This window comes from Pan paniscus, chromosome 3 (assembly GCF_029289425.2).
Source record: "Pan paniscus chromosome 3, NHGRI_mPanPan1-v2.0_pri, whole genome shotgun sequence".
Classification (NCBI taxonomy): domain Eukaryota; kingdom Metazoa; phylum Chordata; class Mammalia; order Primates; family Hominidae; genus Pan; species Pan paniscus.
The window spans coordinates 97,910,845-97,934,475 of record NC_073252.2 but is presented as its reverse complement, the minus strand read 5'-3'; the positions used below and the strand labels follow the sequence as shown (position 1 = coordinate 97,934,475).

At 39.9% G+C, this 23,631-nt stretch overlaps 1 protein-coding gene across 2 annotated transcripts in view; it reads right to left on the bottom strand.

Moving 5' to 3' along the window:
- DAPP1 (dual adaptor of phosphotyrosine and 3-phosphoinositides 1) overlaps positions 1-23,631 on the bottom strand; it is a 55,342-nt gene that overhangs the window by 19,305 nt on the left and 12,406 nt on the right. For both annotated transcript variants that reach the window (XM_055111662.1, XM_003829938.7), the window contains exons 2-3: positions 17,042-17,164; positions 12,392-12,525 (exon numbers count right to left, since the gene is read on the bottom strand). In XM_055111662.1, coding sequence (XP_054967637.1) covers positions 12,392-12,525; positions 17,042-17,164 — 257 coding nt within the window. The remainder of the gene's footprint in view (positions 1-12,391; positions 12,526-17,041; positions 17,165-23,631) is intronic.

The window sequence follows — 23,631 nt, the reverse complement described above, 5'->3', positions numbered from 1 at the left end:
GTGAGCAAAGCATGATAATCATCCCCAGACTGCTTGAAGAACCTTTCCATGAAAGGATTCAGGACAGCTTTCATAAAGGAGGTGACATTTGATTTAGATCTTAAGTAGTAACTGGAAGTTTTCCAGGAAGGCTTTATGAAAGCCATGAGAACAAGACTAAACAAAAGCACTAGGGTAGAGGAAGATCCATTCCATTGCCCTTATTTCCTATCAATCAGTTTCCGAATAAACGTGTAACAAATTAGTGGATTTCAAAAAAGTGAGCATTCTCCCTACTCTCTGATACCACCCAATTAATGAAAGTAACCAAGCAAAGTCTTTGCATTACTAAGTGAACATGACCTGAACAAGCTGGTGCTCACAAGTGATTGCCTCCTTCCCCTTCCATCTGGAGAGGGGAGCCTCCAGGCAGAAAAAGGGCTCAGCCCAGGGGGTCCAGGCATGGGGGGCTGGGGAACTTTGTTCCAAGGGCTCAGAGCAGTTCTGAGTCTATGTTTCTGACATTTCCTTCTTGAAATCCTTCCCTCAATCAATCAGTCAATCAGAAACTAGAAACTAACTACAAAAAGAGGCAACTTAAGGGGATTTTTTTTCTTCTTGCTATGGTTTCTTGCTTTTAATTTTACTGGGGTCTTTTCTATAGCAAGCCTAAGATTGTACCAGACATGGAAGAGATGTAAAGAATTCAGCAATTCATTCAACGAATATTTACAGAGCTTTGCACTGTGCCAGGCACTTGTCTAGGTACTGGGAATGCAACAGCATACAAAGGAGTTTAAATGCTCTTATGGAGCTTATGTTCTAGGTAGAGGAGACAGAAAAAAAATTTTTAAAATATTTTATGTGTGAGAAGTGTTATGGAAAAAATGAATAGGGCATGGTAAAGGGATAGAGAATAGAAAAGGTAGGGTTGGGAGAGGGTGACATTTTACAAGGGTCATCAGGAAGGGCGTCTTTGAAAAGATTTGAAAGATCTGGAAAGTATAGAACCTGAATTAGAGTAAGAGTGAGAAAATGAAAAAGAAAAATGTCTCCTCTGTGGTTAAAAAACACCCTAATGTTAATGATAAATCTACACAAAACAGGCCGGGCTCAGTGGCTCACATCTGTAATCCCAGCACTTTGGAAGGCTGAGGTGGGTGGATCATGAGGTCAGGAGATCGAGAGCATCCTGGCCAACATAGTGAAACCCCATCTCTACTAAAATACAAAATAAAAACAAAAATAAATTAGCCGAGCGTGGTAGCAGGCACCTGTAGTCTCAGCTACTCAGGAGGCTGAGGCAGGGAAGTTGCTTGAACCCGGGAGGCGGGGCTTGCAGTGAGCCGAGATCGCACCACTGCACTCCAGCCTGGGTGACAGAGTGAGACTCTGTCTCAAAAAAAAAAAAAAAAAAAACAAAACTACACAAAACAAAACCTGTCTATGATACTTGAATACATACAATGTCTGACGGCAAAAACAGAACTGTGGCTTTTGATACTTGGGCCCAGATAAGGTGCTGCTGTAAAATGAAAAGCTGTTGAGAAAAGCCAGAAGAGGGTGTCTGATCTCGACCTCAGAGAAGAATGAAAGCCTCTGGCCCTTCCTTTTTCTGCCTCTCATTGGCATTGCAGCATTGGGATCACAATGAAAAACGGATTTTGCCATTATCAGAACCGTCCCATTCTCGCACATTGTCTGTGCTCTCTTTTGTCAATGTGATCTTCCCATAAGAACAGATCCAGTCATATGAGGAGAAGGGGCCGGCTACAGTTTTACAGTCAGAATGAAAGCAGCAGTACCTATATCAAGAGTAGCTGCTGTGCAGGCTCAGGGGCTCTGTGAACACAGTGCTCACATTGCAGATGCATGGTAAATTCAGCGCTGGCTCCCACCCCTAAGAAACACTCCCAGTGATGTGCTTCGTAGTCACTCTGGACCCTTGGAAAGAGCACTGGATGCACAGGCAGAGGAACAGTGTTCAATTGTCACTACCGCCATTCAGTACTTATTGGCCTTGGACAACCATTACAAGCTTCTGCTCCTTACTAGTGAGAATAATTATGCTTCCTTCAGAAGGCACCAAATAAATGTTTGTGGGAGAATGATAACATATTAGATATTATTATTCTTTGACAGAATATTTTTAAATCCTTAAATAAAATTTGAATGATTGCATCTTTGGGGACATGGATTTTGAAATCTTAAAAAAGACCTAGACGCAACATTCTGCTAGGAATAAAAATGGTGGTAGTCTAGTAATCACTACTTGTGATTAACTATAGTTAAATTGGTGCCTCTTAAACACTTTCACCTTACAGAAGAGGAGAGGGGAACTGAAGCCTAGGGATCAAAGCAGCTCCCAAATTAGATACATTTTGAACTCTTATACTTTATCTTCAAAGTTGATGCTTAATTTTCATTCTACTTCATATATTTAATACTTAATATGAAAATAATGCTTTAAATGACACTCCAGAAAGATGTACTTAGTTGATACGACCAGGCACACACTTCACATAATAATACCTGTGTTAATTTTTTTTTTTTTTTGAGGCGGAGTCTTGCTCTGTCACCCAGGCTGGAGTGCAATGTCACGATCTCAGCTCACTGCAACGTCTGCCTCCCAGGTTCAAGCGATTCTCCTGCCTCTGCCTCCCAAGTAGCTAGGATTACAGGCATCCACCACCACACCGGGCCAATTTTCGTATTTTCAGTAGAGACGGGGTTTCGTCATGTTGGCCAGACTGGTCTCGAACTCGTGACCTCAGGTGATCCACCCGCCTCGGCCTCCCAAAGTGTTGGGATTACAGGCGTGAGCCACTGTGCCTGGCCTAATTTTTTATTGCTATTGTAGCAAATTGCCACAAACATAACAGCTTAAAACAACTCAGATTTATCATCTTACAATTCTGGAAGTCAGAAGTTCGAAATGGGTTTCACTAGTCTAAAACTGGCAAGGCTGCTTTCCTAGTGGAGGCTCTAGGGAGGATTCATTCCTTTGCATTTTCCAGCTTTCAGAGGTGCCCTCATGTCTTGACTTGTGGCCATTTTCCTCTGTCTTCAAAGCCAGTAACAGCCAGTCAGATCCTTCTCCTGCTGCCATCTTTCTGGTTCTCTCCCTTCTGGCTCCCTACTACTTATGAGGACCCTGTCAATTTACAGTGGTCTTACTTAGACCATCTAGGATAATCTCCCCACCCCAAAGTTATCTGATCAGCTGCCTTAATTCCATCTGCAAACTTAATTCCCTCTTGCCATGTAACAATATATTCACAGGTCCAGGGAGACATGTGGACGTCCTGTGGGGGCATTATCCTCCTACCACAGTATCAGTCCCTGGAGGAGAAATAGCCACCGGGGCCAGTTGCGCTGCAGGGTAAGGATCTCTGGGCTGGGCTGCTGCCTGAGCCTGCAGTGCTGTCACCTCTTGGTATTAGACAGCCACTGCCTTTCCAACGTGTGCATTTCCAACCTCTGTGAGCCTCTTCAGTGCACATATCGGTCAAATTTATCTTTGTATCCCTACCACTTGATAGAGTTTCTGACATAATGAAGGCAGATGAGTGAATGAATTAATGAATGAATGCTACAGTAATGCAGGCTTGAACCAAGAAAGAACCTGGGATGAACCAGCCTCCCAGGTCCACAATTCTCCAGGCCTGAGGCAAGAAAGGACAATAACCTCAGGCATAACTTTTCAAATCTCTATTGGAGGAACCCAAATTCTATTTTGAAAACCTCCTCTAAAGTTTAATTCAACAAAAGTAAAACAAAGGAAAATGGCATTGAGTCAACCAAGAGAGTAAAACTGACTGTAGATTGATTTTAACTAGTAACCCCACAAATGAGGCTAAACTAAATTGTGAGATGAAGATGACAAAGTACTTATAAAACGGCAACTTATACTGATAAAAATCTGGTGTCCTAAAAGACAGTTCTCCTTAGATGACTATTCTTGCCCAAGGAAGAGCCAATATACAGACTTCTTGGCATGGCTGTGAGGCTTAATGATTTCCCCTTCCGCAGAGATTGTACCTCCCAGTATACAGAGATAGGTTCCCTACAACCATGTAATACCTCCAGACCTGGCCCGGCCCTCGAATACCTGACCTGGTCACACTAATTGGATTCACTTCTTGGGGATCCACTTAATTGCTTCTCTAGAGAGAAGGTCCACCAACTTCAACTTCTGAACTACATGAAGTAGACTATTGTTTCCTGCCTTTGACATGAAACCTGGTTTCAGAAAGGCTGAGCGGAGGTACACTTCTGAGACGATCAGAGATGAATCAAGACAGACACATCAATTGACTGAAAGCCTCAGAGTTGCCATGATTACTAAGCAGATTCCTTGTTGTCTCTTGGTTGTTCAACTTGCCCTTAAATTCTGGGAGGGTATATTGTTAATATCCTTTTAAAAAATTCTGCTCCTGGGCAGGGCGCGGTGGCCCATGCCTGTAATCCCAGCACTTTGGGAGGCCGAGGCATGCGGATCACGAGGTCAGGAGATGGAGACCATCCTGGCTAACACGGTGAAACCCCGTCTTTACTAAAAAAAATACAAAAAATTAGCCAGGCGTGGTGGCACGCGTCTGTAGTCCCAGCTACTTGGGAGGCTGAAGCAGGAGAATCCCTTGAACCCAGGAGGCAGAGGTTGCAGTGAGCCGAGATCGTGCCACTGCACTCCAGCCTGGGCAACAGAGTGAGACCCCATCACAAAAAAAAAAAAAAATTCTGCTCCTGTTCTTCTGTTCTTGTACCCTACTCACTTAAAAACAAAATCAAAAACAAGACCAAAAAAACCCAGCTAGCCAGAGCTGGTTTCTGTCATTTCCAATCAAAAGAAACTTATCAGCCGGGCGCGGTGGCTCATGCCTGTAATCCCAGCACTTTTGGAGGCCGAGGGGGCGGATCATGAGGTCAGGAGATCAAGACCATCCTGGCCAACATGATGAAACCCCGTCTCTACTACAAATACAAAAATTAGCCGGGCATGGTGGCGCATGCCTGTAATCCCAGCTACTCAGGAGGCTGAGGCAGGAGAATCACTTGAACCAGGGAGTCAGAGGTTGCAGTGAGCCGAGATGGCGCCACTGTACTCCAGCCTGGCAACAGACTGAGACTCTGTCTCAAAGCAAACAAACAAACAAACTTATCTACTGTGGCTACCACAGACTCTTAATACTTTGCCTCCAAGGTCCAAGTTAGTGCCTCAGCTCGGGAAGAAAGGGACCCTGGGTTACTGAGATTCAGACCAAATGAACTCCAGGACTCAGCTGGGAGATTTAGAAAAAGGCAACAGGAGGCAGGGGTAGCAGAGCAAGAAGAAGGAGGAAGACCAGTAACCACAGGCCTTGGAAACTTGGCTATAAGTTTCACTTCAGTTTCTGAACTACGTAAAGGTGACTATTGTTTCCTGCCTTTGACATGAAACCTGGTTTCAGCCATGCTTAGCAGAGGTATGTTTTTGAGATGATCAGAGCTGGACCAAGGCAGGCATTTCCATTTACTTTGACTGAATGGTAACTTACAGTTATGTGTAAGAGTTACATATATAACTGTATGCAATAATATGAAATTGCATTGAAGGACCCTTTATCTTGTATTCCAGCAGGAACTCAGAAAGAGAGTAAGAACAGTCTCAATTCTTAGGCATTGGTTTGGTATCTGAAATAGAGTGTAGCACAGGGTACACAAAACTCCTAAAGAAAAACTTTTGTTTAGAGTATTTATTTTATGCAGTGAGGTCAGTGCTTATTCATCAGGTATCCCAGCTAGCCTGTAAGGTGTTTGAAGGCAAGAATAATATCTGATTTATCTTTCTATGTTATCAGTGGCTCACAGGGCCATTTCACTCAAAACATTTTGTTGAATTAAATTAAAATCAGATCATGTCCATCCGTGTTTCATTACTGCCCTCAGGTTCAGAAAATATGCTCTGCAACTGGCATAATTAGTTCCTCTCTCCCCTCCTTCCAATGAGAAGTAGATTTCTTGGGGTTGGTGGGAGAGAATAGGGTTATTCAAGATCTTTTTCCTTCCTTCTTTGCCACCTGCTCTGCAATTGGACTTTAAGCCTTGTTCATTTACATGTGAAGGGGTTTTAATATTTAATTTCCAGTCTCATAGGGTGAAGTGCACTGAACTAGGAGAGACATACCAGTTAGTCAGTGTAGGAGAAAATTCTGTTCAAATATCCAAGTCAAGTCACTCTTTTTGGAGTGCTCACTTGATTCTACCACTTATATGAGTCCACTATGGAACTAGATTAAAGTTTGAAGAGGACATCACAAACATTTGATAAATGCAAATTCAATTGTCCCTAAACTAATTCTTTATTATTTATCAAAGAACGTACAGCTTTTGCATAGAATCTGATGGAATTAATAACCATAAAAGCATTTTATTAAATATGAATAATAATTATTGAATACTTATACTATGCTAAGAATCATTCCAAATGTCCTATGTGCCTAATTTCATTCAATCTTCACAATAAGTCATTAAAGTATGAGCTACTACCATCTAATCAGTTTCACAAGATGATGAAACTGAAACTCAGAGAGATTATATAACTTACCTGAGGAGACACACAGAGCCGGCAAATGGCAGAGGCTGGAGTTGAAACTTAGAATTTGTGTGTTTACTCATTGCACCATAATTATTCTCAGCCCCAATCTAGTCACCATGGAAACTTCTAGGGCATGTGAAATACTGTGCTGTATTGTGGGCAAGAGTTGACATGTATAAATCAAAGTTTGAAGAAATTGATTCTTTAGGAGGCAGCTTGAGAAAGGAGATGTGAGTTTTTGCTTCCCCATTTCTAACCAGGCCTCAGTTTCTTCATTTATAAAGGAAAAATGCAATAGTCCCTGAGCTCCCTTTCAATTCTAACATCCTGTAAATCTAACTAAGCATACAGGCCCAAATAAGGGGAAAAAAACATCGAGAAGCTTCGTTACCAAATGCTTGTACTGCTTCCTGTAAATGTACAATATTCATTTGAAATACTTTGTTCCTGCTGTCATTTGATCTTACCTCTCATTTTCCCTTTCTTTCAGTTTCTCTCTCAAGCTGTAAATTTTATTTTACTTTGTTATACTTAGACAGGCTGTTTGGTATCCTTGCTGAAGACACATGACTAAGATGAGCCTGTATATTTAGGGTGATGTTTTCTTTTCAGCCTTTTTATGTTTTAAAGTTTCCTCTGGTATAATTTCTGAAATAGCAATTCATGTAAATAAAATGGGAATAACAATAAATACAAAGGCAGAAGCTAAAGTTGATTCACACTCTTTAGAACAATAGGTTTACTTCATGTACCAAACACGTTATTGTAGACTTTAAAGAAGAGATAAAGAAGAGACTGAGGGATAGGACTAAGACATGTGTTACAGCCCTGCCATATCCTACAATCATTCTACTACATTATTGTAGCAGAAATTCTTCCAAATTTATTAAAGGCCATGCTGTGCCATGGCAGCAATGTATTGCAGTGTCGCTGTAGGACCAATTTCAAGAGATAGCAAGGTGCCTGGAAAGCATCTATGCTTCAGGACCAGGTTAGCCCAGATTCCAATCTCAGCTCTGAATTCTTCCAAATCCATTTAAGGCCACGCTGTACCATGGCAACAATGTACTGTTATTGTGGGACCAGTTTCAAAAGATAGCAAGGTGCATGGAAAGCATCTATGCTTTAGAACCAGATTAGCCCAGATTCCAATCTCAGCCCTGATGTTTACCAGCAGTGAAAACTTGGGCAAGTGACTTAAAACCTCTGAGTTTTCCTTTCCTCATCTGAAAATAGGACCGTTGTATGCATTATTGTGGGTGGCTGAGATGAAATAAGTTGATGTAGGTGAATGCCTGGAACCTAGCAAACACTCTAAAAATGTTGGCTTAATTCCCTTCCTCAGCTGCTTTTTCCTTTTTCAAATAAAACTCATCTATAAACTGAGAACATTTTGTATTTTTGGCAAACATCCAAGGAAGTTTGGCAAAATTCTAAGTTGTCACTAGTTGTTTTCTGAAGAACCACCCAATTCTCAAATTAAAATTAATTTTAACCACATTATTTAAAAATATCACCTGGGTGGTGTCACAAAATAAAATAATAATAGCGGTAGCTGTCGTCAAAAGATTGGGAATCCCCATATCAAAACAAAAAGAGAAATGGAGATTTGACATTTACAAAAAAACCAGATGAGATCTTTAAAATTGGGAACCAATTATTATAAAGGGTAAGCACAAACATAGAACTTGACTTGTATTATATTTTTTCATGCCTGTTAGGTGATTACAGTCACAATACAATGTAATAAATTATACATGGCAATTTCATGTTAAGAATTATTGAAACATAAACAAAAGGTAATGGTAAAAGTAATTTTTTGTTCTAATCATATTTAGACATTTAAGCATAAAGATAAATGCCATCTACATTTTCAAGACTATATATATGAAACTTAGCTAATTACAAGAGGCTACGACAAAATTAATAATGGACCAAACATATTTATACTAATAAAAAAGTTTCTCAAATTTTCAAGTCTATTTGAGTTTAGTTTAGAGTTCATGCACAGACATGAATATGTTTTATTTGATATCCTACTATTGAGACAGAAAAACTCCAACCGGCCTGCCCACTGAGGTGAAGCCTTAGGAAATTCGTGTCCTTTGCAGTGGGGAGGAGCCTGGCCCCTCCTCTTCCTGTGAGGAACATAGAATTCAAACTGCTGGGCAGGAAGCGCTCTAGCTTCCCTGTTTCCCTCTTTTCTTTCTTTTCATCCAATAAAACCCTGCTTCACTCACCCTTTAAACCATCTGCGAGCCTAAATTTTTGTGGCCGTGGGATGGAGAGGGACCCGATCTTTAGCTGAACTAAGGAAAAGTCCTGCAACACTATCACAAATGAAAGGCAAATTCTGAATTTAATCATCACTGAGCATACATGCAACACAAAATATCATTTCAAATTATGTTTTTATAAACTTTGAAAGTTAAAATTGTCACAAGTTTGCTAGTTTTGATGTTGCCATGCAAAAAACTGCAATGCAGGCATTGGAAATGGGGCATCCAGCATGACATATTGTGGAAATGATTAGTACTTATTTTTTCAGGTCCTGGGACATAGCAGGAAGCAAAGCTGACAAAAGTCCCTTTCTTCATGGAGTTTACACACTAGTGTGGAAAAAAAGGTATTTTTTTAAAAAACATAAGTGAATTATATATGTCAGAAGGTAAAAGGGCCATTGAGAAAAATAAAGCAAGAGAGTACATTGTATATCTCTATCATGTACTTGGGAAATTATTAGGTTTTGAGAACTGGAAGTATCTTAAGAGTGTTTATGGGTATTGATAAAAAGAAATTAGAGTGAACAGAAACTTTAATGGAGATTAGAGAGATGAAATAGAGATTATGGCAAGGGAAAGGGAAATTATCATAACATACTCTTAAAGTTGACAAGAGGCTTAGATGTTGCTTAGGAAATCCTTGCTTTTCAGATTAGCAAACAGAAATCCTAAAAGTGTAAAGAGTAGGGAATAGGAAAAAAAAGATATCTTAAAATAGCATTAATCCCCTTAGGTCAACACTTTTATCTATTTTGAGTGCAAAAATGTTCTTACGACCCAAAATCAAATATTCTGGGTTTCACTCTACTGAAGGCATTATATATAACTGCAAGGCAAAGGTGTAAAGTTTTGGCTATTTGGATATCATTTCTGTTGCCCTCAAAGGTAATACCACTTGTGCCAGTAGATAAATGTATTATAAGAAAGTCACTCTTTAATAAACTTACCCTCTAGACCCTGCAGGGTGAGGCTGGGCCTGGGTGGGGTCTGGCTGAGAGCAGTGGCCTGAAATATCCAATTCTAGTCCTTGTCATTCTGGTAATCTGAAGTTGAGAGCCCTGGGAGGGGCTTGTCCATTGTGTGGACAAATGCTTTTCCTGGTGATGTTAATCAAACATAAACTATAAGAAATATCTGTACTTCATCTGATGGTGAACATGAAATCATTAGCCTGAAGATCTTCTGATCACTGGGAGCCAATACTAGGAGCCCATGCTTAAATGAACAAGAAGAAAAGGCCTATTTTTAGAAGGTGGCATGTCAGTTTCCATTCACCATTCTTTATAGTCTGCAATGCTGACTCCGTAACCTCGAGGAATTTCTGGGCTTACAAGTCATCATGACTTGAGCACATTATCTTGTTTCCCAAGGCCTATTACTCCCAGAGGGGCAAGATTTGAACACTCATCTGTCATGGGTTTTGCCTGTTGTTCCTAGCCCTGATGGCTTTCCCTTCATCTGGCTGGGACAGATAAGAGGAATAAAGCTGGTGGACTCTAACTCAAGGGCTGGAAGCCAGCAAGTCAAGTGCATATCCATCAGCACGAGGGGCCGGAAGCAGGAATTCAAACAGCAGCAAATTCTTCATTGGATAATGAATAGAACAGAGGAGAGGCAGTGGAGAGGATAAAAATATTAGGTTCCTGAGTTATATTGTAATAAATAAAATGGCAATTGTAGTCAAGATAATAATACAGCAGGTTTGAGTTTTAGAGAAACTACTGTAGAAGTCTGGATGACAAATCCTTACAATCCCTAATGCATCAATCATAAGGCTTCTTTACTCAGAACAGTGTATTTACAAGGAAGCTTATCATTGTCCCAAATGCAATATCAAAACATCTTTATTTTGGAGCATCCTTAGGTGATCCTCTTGCCTGATGATTGGATCAGTGCCAGAAAGGTTCAACCAGAAAGCACTGCCTTCACTTTGATCTTAAATGTTTTGAAATCTGCCAGTAGGCAGAATATGTATCTTTTCCCTAACTTGGAGAAGGCCCAGGAAGGAGCACAGGGAATGATCAAAGAAGTTGAAAATAGAGTCTAGGAGAAGAATTTAAAAGAAGGGAGCTGTCTTTGGTTGGAAGAAAAAGAGAAAGTAGAAAAATGACAACTCTAGTGGCTTTGAAGACTACAAAGAGTTCTTACTCATAGTTATCCATGTATTCATTTATTTATTCACCCAAAATGCCCTGCAGTGGGCCAGGACCTGGCGGATATGAAATACAAAAATTAGAGGTACACAAAACAAAACCCTGGCTTTAAAAATCTCCTCTCCATGGCCAGTGACCAATAACTGAACAAAATCAAGTGTGGAATTGGATGCAAGCAGGAAAGGAGACTGAAGTGAAGGGATTTGAGAAACTGAAATGCTTGCCAAGGCCAAGGTAGCAGTGGAAATAAATACACCTCCACTGGCCATTTGTTCATGAGAACAACTGCTTGTTAAATGGTGAAGTAATTTTCAGGGTTGACTGGGAGAATTTATACCAGGAGAAAGAAGGAAAAAAAGGTTATAGCTTCATTTCGTAGTTTGGGTTATTCTTTCTTGGGCTTGGTGTGGTCAGTATAAAGCAGAGCAACTATTTTCTAGTTTCCGCTGTGCACTTCATGTATACTACACACTGTGTGAGTCACATCAGGGACTACCCACGCCACATAAATAGCAGAAAAGACAGAAGCCAATGATGCCATCTCTTCCCACCACACTGAAGTTAACAGAAAGCCCACTGGCAAGTTTGCCAAGAAAACATGTATATACAAACTCATGGTAACTGGTTGTGTTATTAAGTCTTGAGTTCCTCTTGTGCCGCAGGTTCTTGGAATTTCCTAGTCTTTGATTAACTAAGATTTATCATTATTTAGGACAAAAGTGTTGTGATTCTATATCACAAATACAGGGATGATATTTTACTTCATTAAAATAATATAAATAAACAAGATGTTCAATCTTAGATAATTCAAGTGCCAAGATAGACTGTTTTTTGTGTTTTTTTCCTTTACACATGAATTTTTTTCTGGTTTAATTCTCTAACCATTCAAACAGGAAAATTCAAACTTTTCCAGCCATAGTTAAGTCTAGCTTAAAATCTTATTTAAAAAACCGTGACAATAGAAACAGAATTTTATAACTTAGGAGAGTGCTTCCTAGTTAATATTTTCAATATTCAGTGATCTCTGTGAACATTTAAGTGGGAATTTTAGTTTTTAAAATGCTCAAAATTTACTTCTGTAGGTCTCACTCATATGCAAACTGCCTATACCTGAAATTATGAGTAATCAAAAAGTCATTTTTACCTTTGTTCTTTTTGTGTGTATTGTCTATGTTATTTTAAAATGGTGAGCCCATTTTAAAGAAATTGTGTGCTTTTAATCAATCCATTAAGTAACACATTCTGAGAAAATATCTACTTTATACAAAATACATTGTTTTCTCTTCAAGATAATGCTGAAATATAAATGACAACAATGACATTCTTAAATTGAAATCTGCCTTGTCTCTCCTCCATCCCAAAACATTATTTCATAAGTCAAGTGTCTGCTCATAGCTTACCTGTCTCGCTTCCAATCAAAGGCTGATTTGCAAAATGCTTGACAAAATCCTTCAAAGATGAGAATTCATTAAAGCCAAATTTAAATGAATATCCAGTATATTCAACATGAAAGTGTTTAACAGAATCTTTGGCCCTAAAAGGGAAAAAGAAGTATTTAATATTATTTAACAAATAAATATCTTGTTGAAGGGAAATATGATCTTAGATGTTAGCATCATTATTAACCCTTTATAAGAACTGAGAATTAGGCAATCATTGAAACCACTGACAATTTTAAAGAGCATCACTAGTTTCTTTTGGCAGAGTTTGCTCTTTTCAACTTTTATTAATTAATTAATTCATTTATTTATTTATTATTTTGAGACAGAGTCTTGCTCTGTCCCCCAGGCTGGAGTGCAGTGGCATGATCTCGGCTCACTGCAACCTCCGCCTCCTGGATTCAAGTGATTCTCTGGCCTCAGCCTCCTGAGTATCTGGGATTATAGGTGTCTGCCATGATGCCTGGCTAATTTTTGTATATTTAGTAAAGACTGGGTTTTGCCATGTTGGCCAGGCCTGACCTCAGGTGATCCTCCCGCCTCGGCTTCCCAAAGTGTTGAGATTACAGGCGTTAGCCACCACGCCCAGCCTCAACTTTTCACTCTAATGGAAGACAAGAGACTGTTCTCCCTATCTACTCCTAGACTTACCAAAAGAGTCCTTGAACATTACGCTGCTAAGCGGCATGAGTTTAAGAAGGGCAGAGAATAGGAATGATAGAAATGACATATGACACCCTCACCACACTCTCCTCTGCCTTGGGCTTTTCTCCCTTGCTTGTTTGGGAGTCAATCAGAATTCAGCTCTGTCGCTTGATTAGTTACGTGAGCCCAGCCCTTTTCCTCCCATGCATGTTCCACTGCCTACTGAATAAAATATCAAATTTCCTACATTGTCATTTTCCACTTCATTTTTGAAATGAGGCAGAGTATTAAACAATATATATATATCTATATATATCTATAGATATCTAATCTATATATCTATAGATATCTATATATATATATCTGCCTCTCCACTTTATTTGATCCCATTCTATCTTTCTAGCCTCACTTCCTGCTATTACTCTCAGTGCAGCCCATGCTACCATGTTAGCATGCATCAGAATCATCTGATGGGCTTGTGAGAACCCAGCTTGCTGCCACCTCCACCTCCACCCCTGCAGATTGAGATTCGGTAGGTCCAAGGTGGGGCCTGAGACTGTGCATTCCTAGCATGTTCTTAGGTGACACACCTGGTCTGGGGACCACACCTTTAGAACAGCTGCCCTAGTCCAACTGGATCTACGGCTCTTCAAGGAGTTTCCACTTCTGTCCCTTAGTTCATACTGTTCCTTTTTCCTGAAACGGTCTTTCTCTTTGTCTCTGCTGGTAGAAATCCCAGCCACTCATTAAGGTGCAGTTCAAGTACCACCTCCTCTGTCAAGTATTACATGATAATTCCAGCTTAAGTTAACTGCTTTTTCCCTTCTGAACCACCTAAACACTTATCTTGCTTTCTTTTATGTTATTTATCAACCTCTACTTTGTAGTATGTTACTTGTATGTGGTCTTTTTGGCTCTGTGAGGCTGTAATTCCCCAAAATAAGGTATTTCAATCTTCTACAGCAGGGATCCCCTATCCTGGGGCTGCAGACTGGGTACCTGTTAGGAACCAGGCCGCACAGCAGGAGGTGAGCAGTGGGTGAGCAAGCATTACTGCCTAAGCTCTGCCTCCTGTCAGATCAGTGACGGCATTAGAGTCTCAGGAGCCTGAACCCTATTGGGAACTGCACATGTGAAGGATCTAGGTTGCACGCTCCTCATGAGAATCTAATACCTGATGATCTGAGGTGGAACAGTTTCATCCTGAACCCGCATTTTCCACAAAACCAGCCCCTGGTGCCAAAAAGGTTGGGGACCACTGTTCTACAACACTTACCAAAGTGGCTGGTGCAGAATAAATGCTTTCAAATATTCATCATTAAAAGAATGAACAAATAAGTGAATATTTGTTCATAAAACAAAAATAGTCATTCTCCTGAATTAGTCTGTGGTTTTTGTCACCTCTGCTGGTCATTTTTTTAATAAGCATTCTCTAGTGCTTGCAATGAAAATCAATAATTTATTCTTTATTTTTTATGTATATGAAATATGTATGTCATTGATTTATAAAAAGCTTATGATCTAATTGCTCAGATGAGACATACATAGGTGAAAAGTTAATTAACTTTTCATTTTTGGAAGATTCATGCCAGGGGTCCCCATCCATCCCCCTGCCAGCCACGTAGCAAGAAAACGAGTGATGGGTGAGCTAGCGAAGCTCATTTTTATTTATAGTTGCTCCCCATTGTTTGCATTCTCAATGAGCTCCACCTCCTATCAGATCAGTAGAGGCAATAGATTCTCATAGGAGTGCAAACCCTATTGTGAACTGCACATGCAAGGGATCTAGGCTGTGTGCCTCTGATGTTAATCTAATGCCTGACGAACTGTCACTGTCTCCCATCACCCCCAGATGGGACCATCTAGTTGCAGGAAAACAAGTTCAGGGCTCCCACTGATTCTGAATGATGGTGAGTTGTATAATTATTTCATTATACATTACAGTGTAATAATAACAAAAATAAAACACACAATAAATGTAATGCACTTGAATCATCCCAAAACCATCTGCCGCTGCTCCGGTCTGTGGCAAAATTGTCCCTGGTGCCAAAAAGGTTGAGGACCTCTGATGTGTGCAATAAAGCATCTACAACTTAACCATTAGATGAACTTTTAACATTTGCTGTTGAGCAGAGAAAGCACAATTCTTGTTGCCACTCAAACAGAATTCCATCTTGGATTAATAATTTTTTCATCTATGTTATTCAGAAAATTTATAAATAAAATATAACAGGGTGACATGAGAAATGTTAATGAATATGCTTTTTTTTCCTCTGTGACCCCTACTTACCCCATCACCCTCTACCTGTTTCGCACACCCACCCACTTCAAGAAGGCCTGTAGATTTTCACTGTTCCAGGAATGGGAGTTGTGGCAGGCAGCATTCTAAGATGATCCCAAATCCCAGCCCCTGGAGTACACACACTTTATCCCAATTATTCAATCAAAAACTAGTCTACATGCTACTGGGAAGGGATTTAGCAGGTCATAAAGTCCCAAGTCAGTTGATGTTAAGATATAGACATTATCTGAGTGGGCCTCAACTAATCACATGAGCCCTGTAAAACAGAGTTTTCTCTGGCTGCTCACAGAAGAAAAAGTCAGGGAGATGTGTTCTGGCTGGCATGCAAGAAAGCAAACACCCATGTGGTAAACAGCCATGGGTGCCATGTGGCAAAGAACTGTGGGTGGCGTCTAGGAGTTGAGAATGGCCCCTGGCTGATAGCTAAAAGGAAAAGGAGGACCTCAGTTCTACGGCAGCAAGGGAATGGATGAAAAAGGATGAAGAGGAAAGGAGAAAATGAAGGAAGAAGACACTAAATACCAGATCAGAGCCACAAGCTTCTCCAACACCTTTATTTCAGCCTGGTAGGATCCTGGACAGAGAATCCAGCCAGAAACTGTGAGATAATCAAGTTGCGTTGCTTTAAGTCCCTAAGTTTTTGATAATTTGTTATGTAGCATAGAAAATGAATATAGAAGCAAGGCCCAGAGCCCAAAGAGACAATGTGAATGCTGGTACTGAGTTAGTGACCAGTAGTGACCGTGTAGACTGGGAAAGAAGTGAGAGAGCCTCTGAGGCCAGATTAGCTTGAGGAACTGCACTATGAAGGGAAGAGTGACTCTCCAGGGTATATGGAGGTGCCATCAGAACAGTAACACAATAACAGTTTGAGCTTAATGGGTGGGTGGCTGAGGGAAATTTCATGGAGTCCTTACATCCCCTGCCTAACCCATGGAGAAGCGCCTAAAAACCCAAGAATACTTGCTACATGTCAGTGGAAGCCAGAGTGTCAGATGCGACTGAGAACCAGCCGCCTCCCCTGACTACCAGAAGCTTGGTCAGCCTCTCTGATCTGGGGCACCAGACAGAAAGAAGGGGGTGTGAGGTGGGGAGGACCTGAAAGATCTGGACAATGACTGCATTTGGCTGTATGAACCTGGTGGGGACTGGATTAACTTTCTTACCATTTGGGAGAAATAGAGACTCAATATGAAAAGCTAGCCCACTATAGGAAAAATTTTAAACATGTATATTGCCTCCTTGAGGTTGTGACTATGAAAGCCGTACAGTCATAAATCATTCTGCATTTACAGAGAAATCAAAGAATAGTGAAAAGGACACTGAGTCAGGTGTCAGGAATTTGGATTCTGGCACTGTTTCTATTGTTGATTTTTGAGGTACCAGACATTCCACCGCTTTGGGTTTCAGATTCTTCAACAGTCCCATGAAAGGTTTCCAACAAATAATTCCTCATGTCTCCTCCAGCTCTAACAATTTTTTTCCTGCTAACGAATAGAGCAGGAATGTTGTTTTACACCCTCATCATTTAGAGTTTGGAATCCTTTAACCTGGTGGTCCAACAGGAATTGGGAAGTTTTGCTGTCTGGCAATTTGAGTGATGATAAAGTCAGTAAGTGACAGAGGAGCCCATGCTGAAGTCATAGAGCCCTGAAGCACCTTACCTCACAGAGAGAGAGTACAGCCCGGTGGTCTCATTGCTGTCCCTCAGAAGGTAGCTGCCGTCACATCCATTTGAGAGGAGAAGAGCTTCGGCAGCATGGCGTGTGAGGTTGCCGTGATACCACCTAGAAAGGAGGGAACAGCGCTTTCACTCAGGCCAAACCATGGCATGACTCCCCCTGCACTGGCTTTTCCTTGCAAAGATTACCTAGCAACATTCTTCAAGATAAGTAGCCCAGAGACCCAGCTCTCAGCCCCAACATCAGGACAAGGAAATCCCTGGGTGGGGCTGAAAGGAGAGCACAGAGTTGACTAATAGTAGTGTGACATGGGTTGAATTGTGTCCTGAAAGTTCTTATGTTGAAGTGCTAACCTCCCAGTACCTCAAAATGTGACCTTGTTTGGAGACAGGGTCTTTACCAAGTTAAAATGAGGTCATGGCTGAGTGTGGTGACTCACACCTGTAATCCCAGCACTTTGGGAGGCCAAGGCAGGCGGATCACTTGAGGTCAGGGGTTCGAGACCGGCCCAGCCAACATGGTGACACCCCGTCTCCATTAAAAACACAAAAATTAGCCTGGCATGGTGGCAGGCACCTATAATCCCAGCTACTCGGGAGGCTGAGGCAGGAGAATCACTTGAATCTGGGGGACGGAGGTTGCAGTGAGCCAAGATCATGCCATTGCACTCCAGCCTGGGTAACAGAGTGCAATTCCATCTCAAAAAAAAAAAAAAAAATGAGGTCATTAGGGTGGGCCCTAATTCAATATGACTGGTGTCCTCTTGTAAAAAGGGAAAATCAGGAGATAGACTTGCCTACGGGGAGAACAGTGCATGAACATGACAGTCACTTCCAAGCCACAGGAAGAGGCCTGGAACAGATTCTCCCTCACGGCCCTTGGAAGGAACCAATCCTGTTGACACCTTGATTTCCGACTTTGAGCCTTCAGAACTGTGAGGCAATCAATTTCTTATAGTCAGCTGCCCAGGCTGTGGTTCTTTATTATAGCAGCCCTAGCAAACTAATACAGTGTTGCTTTGTAATCAGAATTGGTTTTTAAAGTCCAAGTCAAAATACCATAAGAATAGGCTTTGACCAATTTCCTTCTTTTTTTGGTCTCTCACACTCTTTTTCAAGTGTGGTACCTTTTCACGGCGAAACCTCTGTGCTATAATACTAAAGGCTATTGTCATGAGTGAAACGAAGCTGGATGGAAGGAATTATAGTATGAAGTAAATGCCACCAAGTACTGTTTCAGCCTGACAAGTATCTGAAGAGCTAGGGAATGCTCAAGGAGATTCAAACTGATCTTTGTGTTTTAGAAAAGGTAATATATATCTATGGTAAAAAAAAAAAAATTCAAATTGTCCAAAAGGAGACATAGCAAAACATGTTTTCTTCACCCTGGGCCCTCAGGCTCCCTGTTCCTTTCCTAGAGGACACCTTGGTAACCATTTTCCTGTGCTTCCTCTTAAGAGATAGTCTACACACTTAGAGGCATTGGATGTGTACCTCCACTCCTGATTCTACAAACATACGAGCATTATTTATTATTTTTATTTTCTAGGCATATTGCTCTGCACCATCTTTCTTTTCTCCAATAACAGGTCATTCACATTCTTTTAAACGATGTCATAGAGGCATGAAATGTGATGATTAGGATTGTGGCCCCGGGGGTTTCTTTGCCTGGGTCCCAATCCAGGTGGTACCTCTTACTAGCTGTATGGCCTTGGACATGTTACTTAACCAATCTGAGCTTTGGTTCCTCATGTTTAAAATAGTATGACTAATAGGCATACGGCATAGGCCAGTTGTGAGTCCTGCACACATTAACATGGATGAGATGTGCTCCATAAAGCCTGGCAACTAAAGCAGTGCTTAGTATGCGTTAATTGCTACCAGGAAGCCATTGAGATCCAAAAAGCCGTAACTTTCAATTTACCCTCTGTGGCATGATTTTCTTATTGCTCAAATAGAATTTTTGTTACTTTTTATTTAGATCAGATAACAGAAAGCTAGATAGCAGAGGCAGTTGCTGACTGCTAGGGACCACAGTGTAGGTCAGTGAAGATGAAAGAGAGACAGGCGATTATACAAATAATGTCAGTGTGATGAACTAAATGCTATTAAAGAGGTGTGTATAGTGTAAAAAGGCTTTGAGGAATAGCCCTATTCTGGCATTAAGGGATCTTGTTGTCATGAACCACACTGATATCCACTGAGACATCCCTGTGGCATAAAATTTTAGCCTGAGTAATAAAGAGTAAACGTAAGTGCACCTGTGGAAGGAAGTTTTTACATAGGTCTCCAAGATGGCTATTTTCTAAATCTGCTTTCCTAATGCATGTTTCTTAGCATATTTTATCTTTGGGGCAGAGATGCTTTCATCCTATGTTAGAAATATATTTGCTAGCTGAAAGCAATGGCATGAAACACATTTTATAAGAATAAACACAGAGCTATTTACCCAAAGCAGCTCCATTCATTGAACTGATTCCCAGACAAGTTCAAATCTGTTCACTACAAAATGCTTTCAAAGAACAATTGGAAGAATTATAAGTGAAACAATAATAAAGTTCAAGTTCAACTGAAGCCAAAATTCTAATTCTTTTTGATAGGTGAAATTTCCACAAGGTTATAAAAACTTAGATATATTTTGCCAATAATTAACTTTATAATAAACATTTCAGCATAAGTTTCAGTTTGAGCCAGCAGATTGTTTATTTAAAGCAATACTTCATTTGTGAAATTCCAAAACATTTAAAGGATTTGGACATTCCTTTGGATTCTTTTCAATAGAATTGGAAGTTTGTGTTTAAAGCATTTATAGAATTCTTCTTACATCTAATTATATAGCCTGATAACAGTTGTTTATGTAAAGCAATATTTGATTCGCAAAATTCCAAAACATTTAAAGGATTTGGACATTCCTTTGGATTCTTTTCAATAGAATTGGAAGTTTGCGTTTAAAACATTTATAGAATTCTTTTGACATCTAATTATAGCCTGATAACAGTTTTTATTAATAATGTTTTAATGATAATTTAAAAAACAATAACTATATACCATAAATACATAAATACTTGAGTATAATGCAAGAAGAATCACACTATGCTGCAGTCTGGAAAATTCTTGGAGACTGCAATTCCTTGGTGGCAGCTTTGCTTGAGTCAATATTGCCTTTTCAGGAGTTTACAGACTCCAGGGCCTGGGCAAGCCCAGTATAGAGCTTTCCAGGCAGCCACCTACATTCCATGATGTCAGTGGTGCAATAAGGATCCTCATTCCCCAAATAGCTTTTCCACAAAAACCTAAACTTCCCCTTTTAATTGAGTTAAGCATTCCTTTCCTGGAACATTCTGATGAGCATTTCTTCCAGGGGAGTGAATGTATATCCTAATGACATTTTATATTCTTTGTAGAAATATGTCCACCTTTGATAAGGATGATTCAAGACTGTGTCCATAAAAGTTAAAAATAGAGTTAAGCTGGTAGTTTTCCCATAATCAACCTTTTCTGCCTTCAATCATTGCTTCAAATCTGTGCAAGGCATTGTGCTAGGCAGGTCAAAGGGAACAAAAATGGAAAAGCCTCAGACTGGGTGACAAATAACCATTAATCTAGTCAGGAGAATAAGACAGGCATATTGCAAACTATATCCAAGAGAGAATAAAGTACCCAAGGGGTGTTCTAAAAAGAAAGATCGAACTCAGGTTCCCTGAATGAGCCAACATCTGTATAGGCCTTGAAAGATAACCTGTTGTTTTTTTTTTAAGGTTGTGTTACCTTTTATTCTGATTATAAAGCATATATAGTAAAAGTTAAAATATATACATGTAAAGAAGAGAAAGTATGTATTTTTCAGAAGAGGAAAGATGTGTTTCAAATAAATAATCTCACTATTAATCAGAGAAATGCAGATTACAATAATAATGTGATATTTTTCTTTATCCACCAGATCGGTTATAATGAAAGGATTGGATAGTATTAAGTATTGGAGAATTTGGGCAATGGCTATTACTGTCCATTGTTGATAAGGGTCTAAGTTGGAGGGGAATTTAGCACATAGGGTGTAACTGAACCTCCACATATGACCAGTGATTCCTCTTCTAGTTTCCACCTAGTGAAACACCCATACATGAGCAGAAGAAAATATGAACAAGGGTGTTCACTGCAGAATTGTTTGTAAGAGTAAGAAATCCAGAGCCATCCTAAATGTCCATCGACACGGAGATGATAAATAAAGTGGAGCGCTAAAAGGATGAGATTATGTAAAAAGTTAACCAAAAGTGTTCGAAAAGCTGTGAGCATATTTTTGGTTGCCAGATAATGAGGGCAGGGAGTCGGGGTGCTATTGTTATTTTGTGAGAGGGTGCCAGGGATGCTTAACATCCTACAAATGATACAGTCTTGAAGAATCAAGAATTGTCTTGTTCATGATGTCAATTACACCCCACCACTGAGAATCACTGAAGATAGGTGTGTATACACACACACATCAAAGTTGATAGATCCCAACATACATTGTAAAGTTAGAAGAACTAGTTGCAGGCACCAAATGTTACCACTTGGTTTTAACACGTTCCCCTATAAAATATCAACAACAAAAATATGCTTACATATTAAGATATATAAAAACATAAAATAAGAGTTTAAAAAATATACACCAAATTCATAAGTATGATTTTCTTTGTAGAAGGAACCAGAATTTGTTCAAAGGAGACTTTAGCTTGATCAGATTTTTCTAATTTAGCTTGTTCTAATGAAAAAAATAGATTTCTATATTAGTTAGCTACAAATTTAATTAGAAAAAAAGAAAATAGCTAATTTCTTACTTAATCCAACTTCCAGAGATAACCTTATTAATAATTTGCCATATTCTTTCATTTATTCAACTACTGCTTATTGAGTAGTAGGCACTTAGGTGAAGATTGAGAGAGAGAGAGAGAAAGAGAAAGAGAGAGAGAGAGAAAGAGAGAGTTTGGCTTTTTCCCATTAAAAGTCTGGTGGGGTTTGGATCCGCAGTTGTTCAGGGAGATATAACATGGGAGGGAATAGCAGCAGCAAAGGCCTAGAAGTGAGAGAATGCCAGGCATGTATGAGAATCAGAATATCATGCAGTCATGTGAGAATTCAAAGTGAGTGATGAAGGACAGCAGTCGGGAATGGTGAGAGATGAAGGTGGAGGATATTGAGGCTGTATATGTGGCACTGAATACTGACAGTTCCTTGTCTGATGTTTATAGAGCTGCCTGTGGCTTAATATGCATGTCCAATAGCTCATTACATAAAATCTAATTGCATGGACCTTACAGTTTCTATAATTAGATCTATATTCAATTTTTTTTTTTCCTAGATAGAGTCTTGCTCTGTCACCCAGGCTGGAGTGCAGTGGTATGATCTTGGCTCACTGCAACCTCTGCCTCCTGGGTTCAAGCAATTCTCGTGCCTCAGCCTTCCTAGTAGCTGAGACTACAGGCATGTGCCACCATGCCTGCATAATTTTTGTATTTTTAGTAGAGATGAGGTTTCACCATGTTGACCAGACTGGTCTTGAGCTCCTGACCTCAGGTCATCTCCCGGCCTTGGCCTCCCAAAGTGCTAGGATTACAGGCGTGAGCCACTGTGCCGGGCCAGAACTATATTCAATTTTAAAAAATTTGAATATTCCAGTTATTAGGGATAAGAGGCAGATTTCAATGGTCTTGAAGCTTATAAAATCTGGAGGTCTCTTTAAGACAAATTATGCAAAATTACAAAAAAGAAAGGAATATTTATTTAAAATGAGAAATCGCAAATTACAAATTTTAAAAACAAAAATATCACAAACATCACAACACAGAGAAAATAACGTATTTGTATTAATTAACTGTTGAATCAAACCTTATAATTTTTTTCTCTATATTTTTGCTGTCTGGTGTTTGATTGTCTCTTCATGTAATAATTTAATAATATAATTTTCTATGGGGGAATGGAATGATAATTCAGTCTTTCATCTAGAACACTTTAAAAAAATTCTTGATAGTATAGAAAAGCTATTTTCAGCTTCTCAATGTGATTAGTAATGAAGTTTTTATAATTGTTGGTGAGGAGAGGTCATGCGTTTGTCTCTGGTCATTCCCTCAGGTAGTCTATCTGCTCCAACAATTTTTACCTTATTCACTATGTGACCCCCTGGCAAGTAGCAACCTCAGTTTTCTCATCCATCAAGGTGACTAGTAAGAATGCCTAGGAAAAAAACTTTCTTTTTTTTTTTGAGACGTAGTTTCACTCTTGTCACCCAGGCTGGAGTGCAATGGTGTGATCTCGGCTCACTGCAACCTCCACCTCCCGGGTTCAAGCAATTCTCCTGCCTCAGCCTTCTGAGTAGGTGGGACTACAGGTGTGCACCACCACACCTGGCAAATTTTTGTATTTTTAATACAGACAGGGTTTCACCATATTGGCCAGGCTGGTCTCAAACTCCTGACCTCAGGTGATCTGCCAACCTCAGCCTCCCAAAGTGTTGGGATTGCAGGCATGAGTCACTGCGCCTGGCCAGAGAACCTTCTTATTTTCATGTATTGGAAAAATTTTCTTCTTTTATAAATT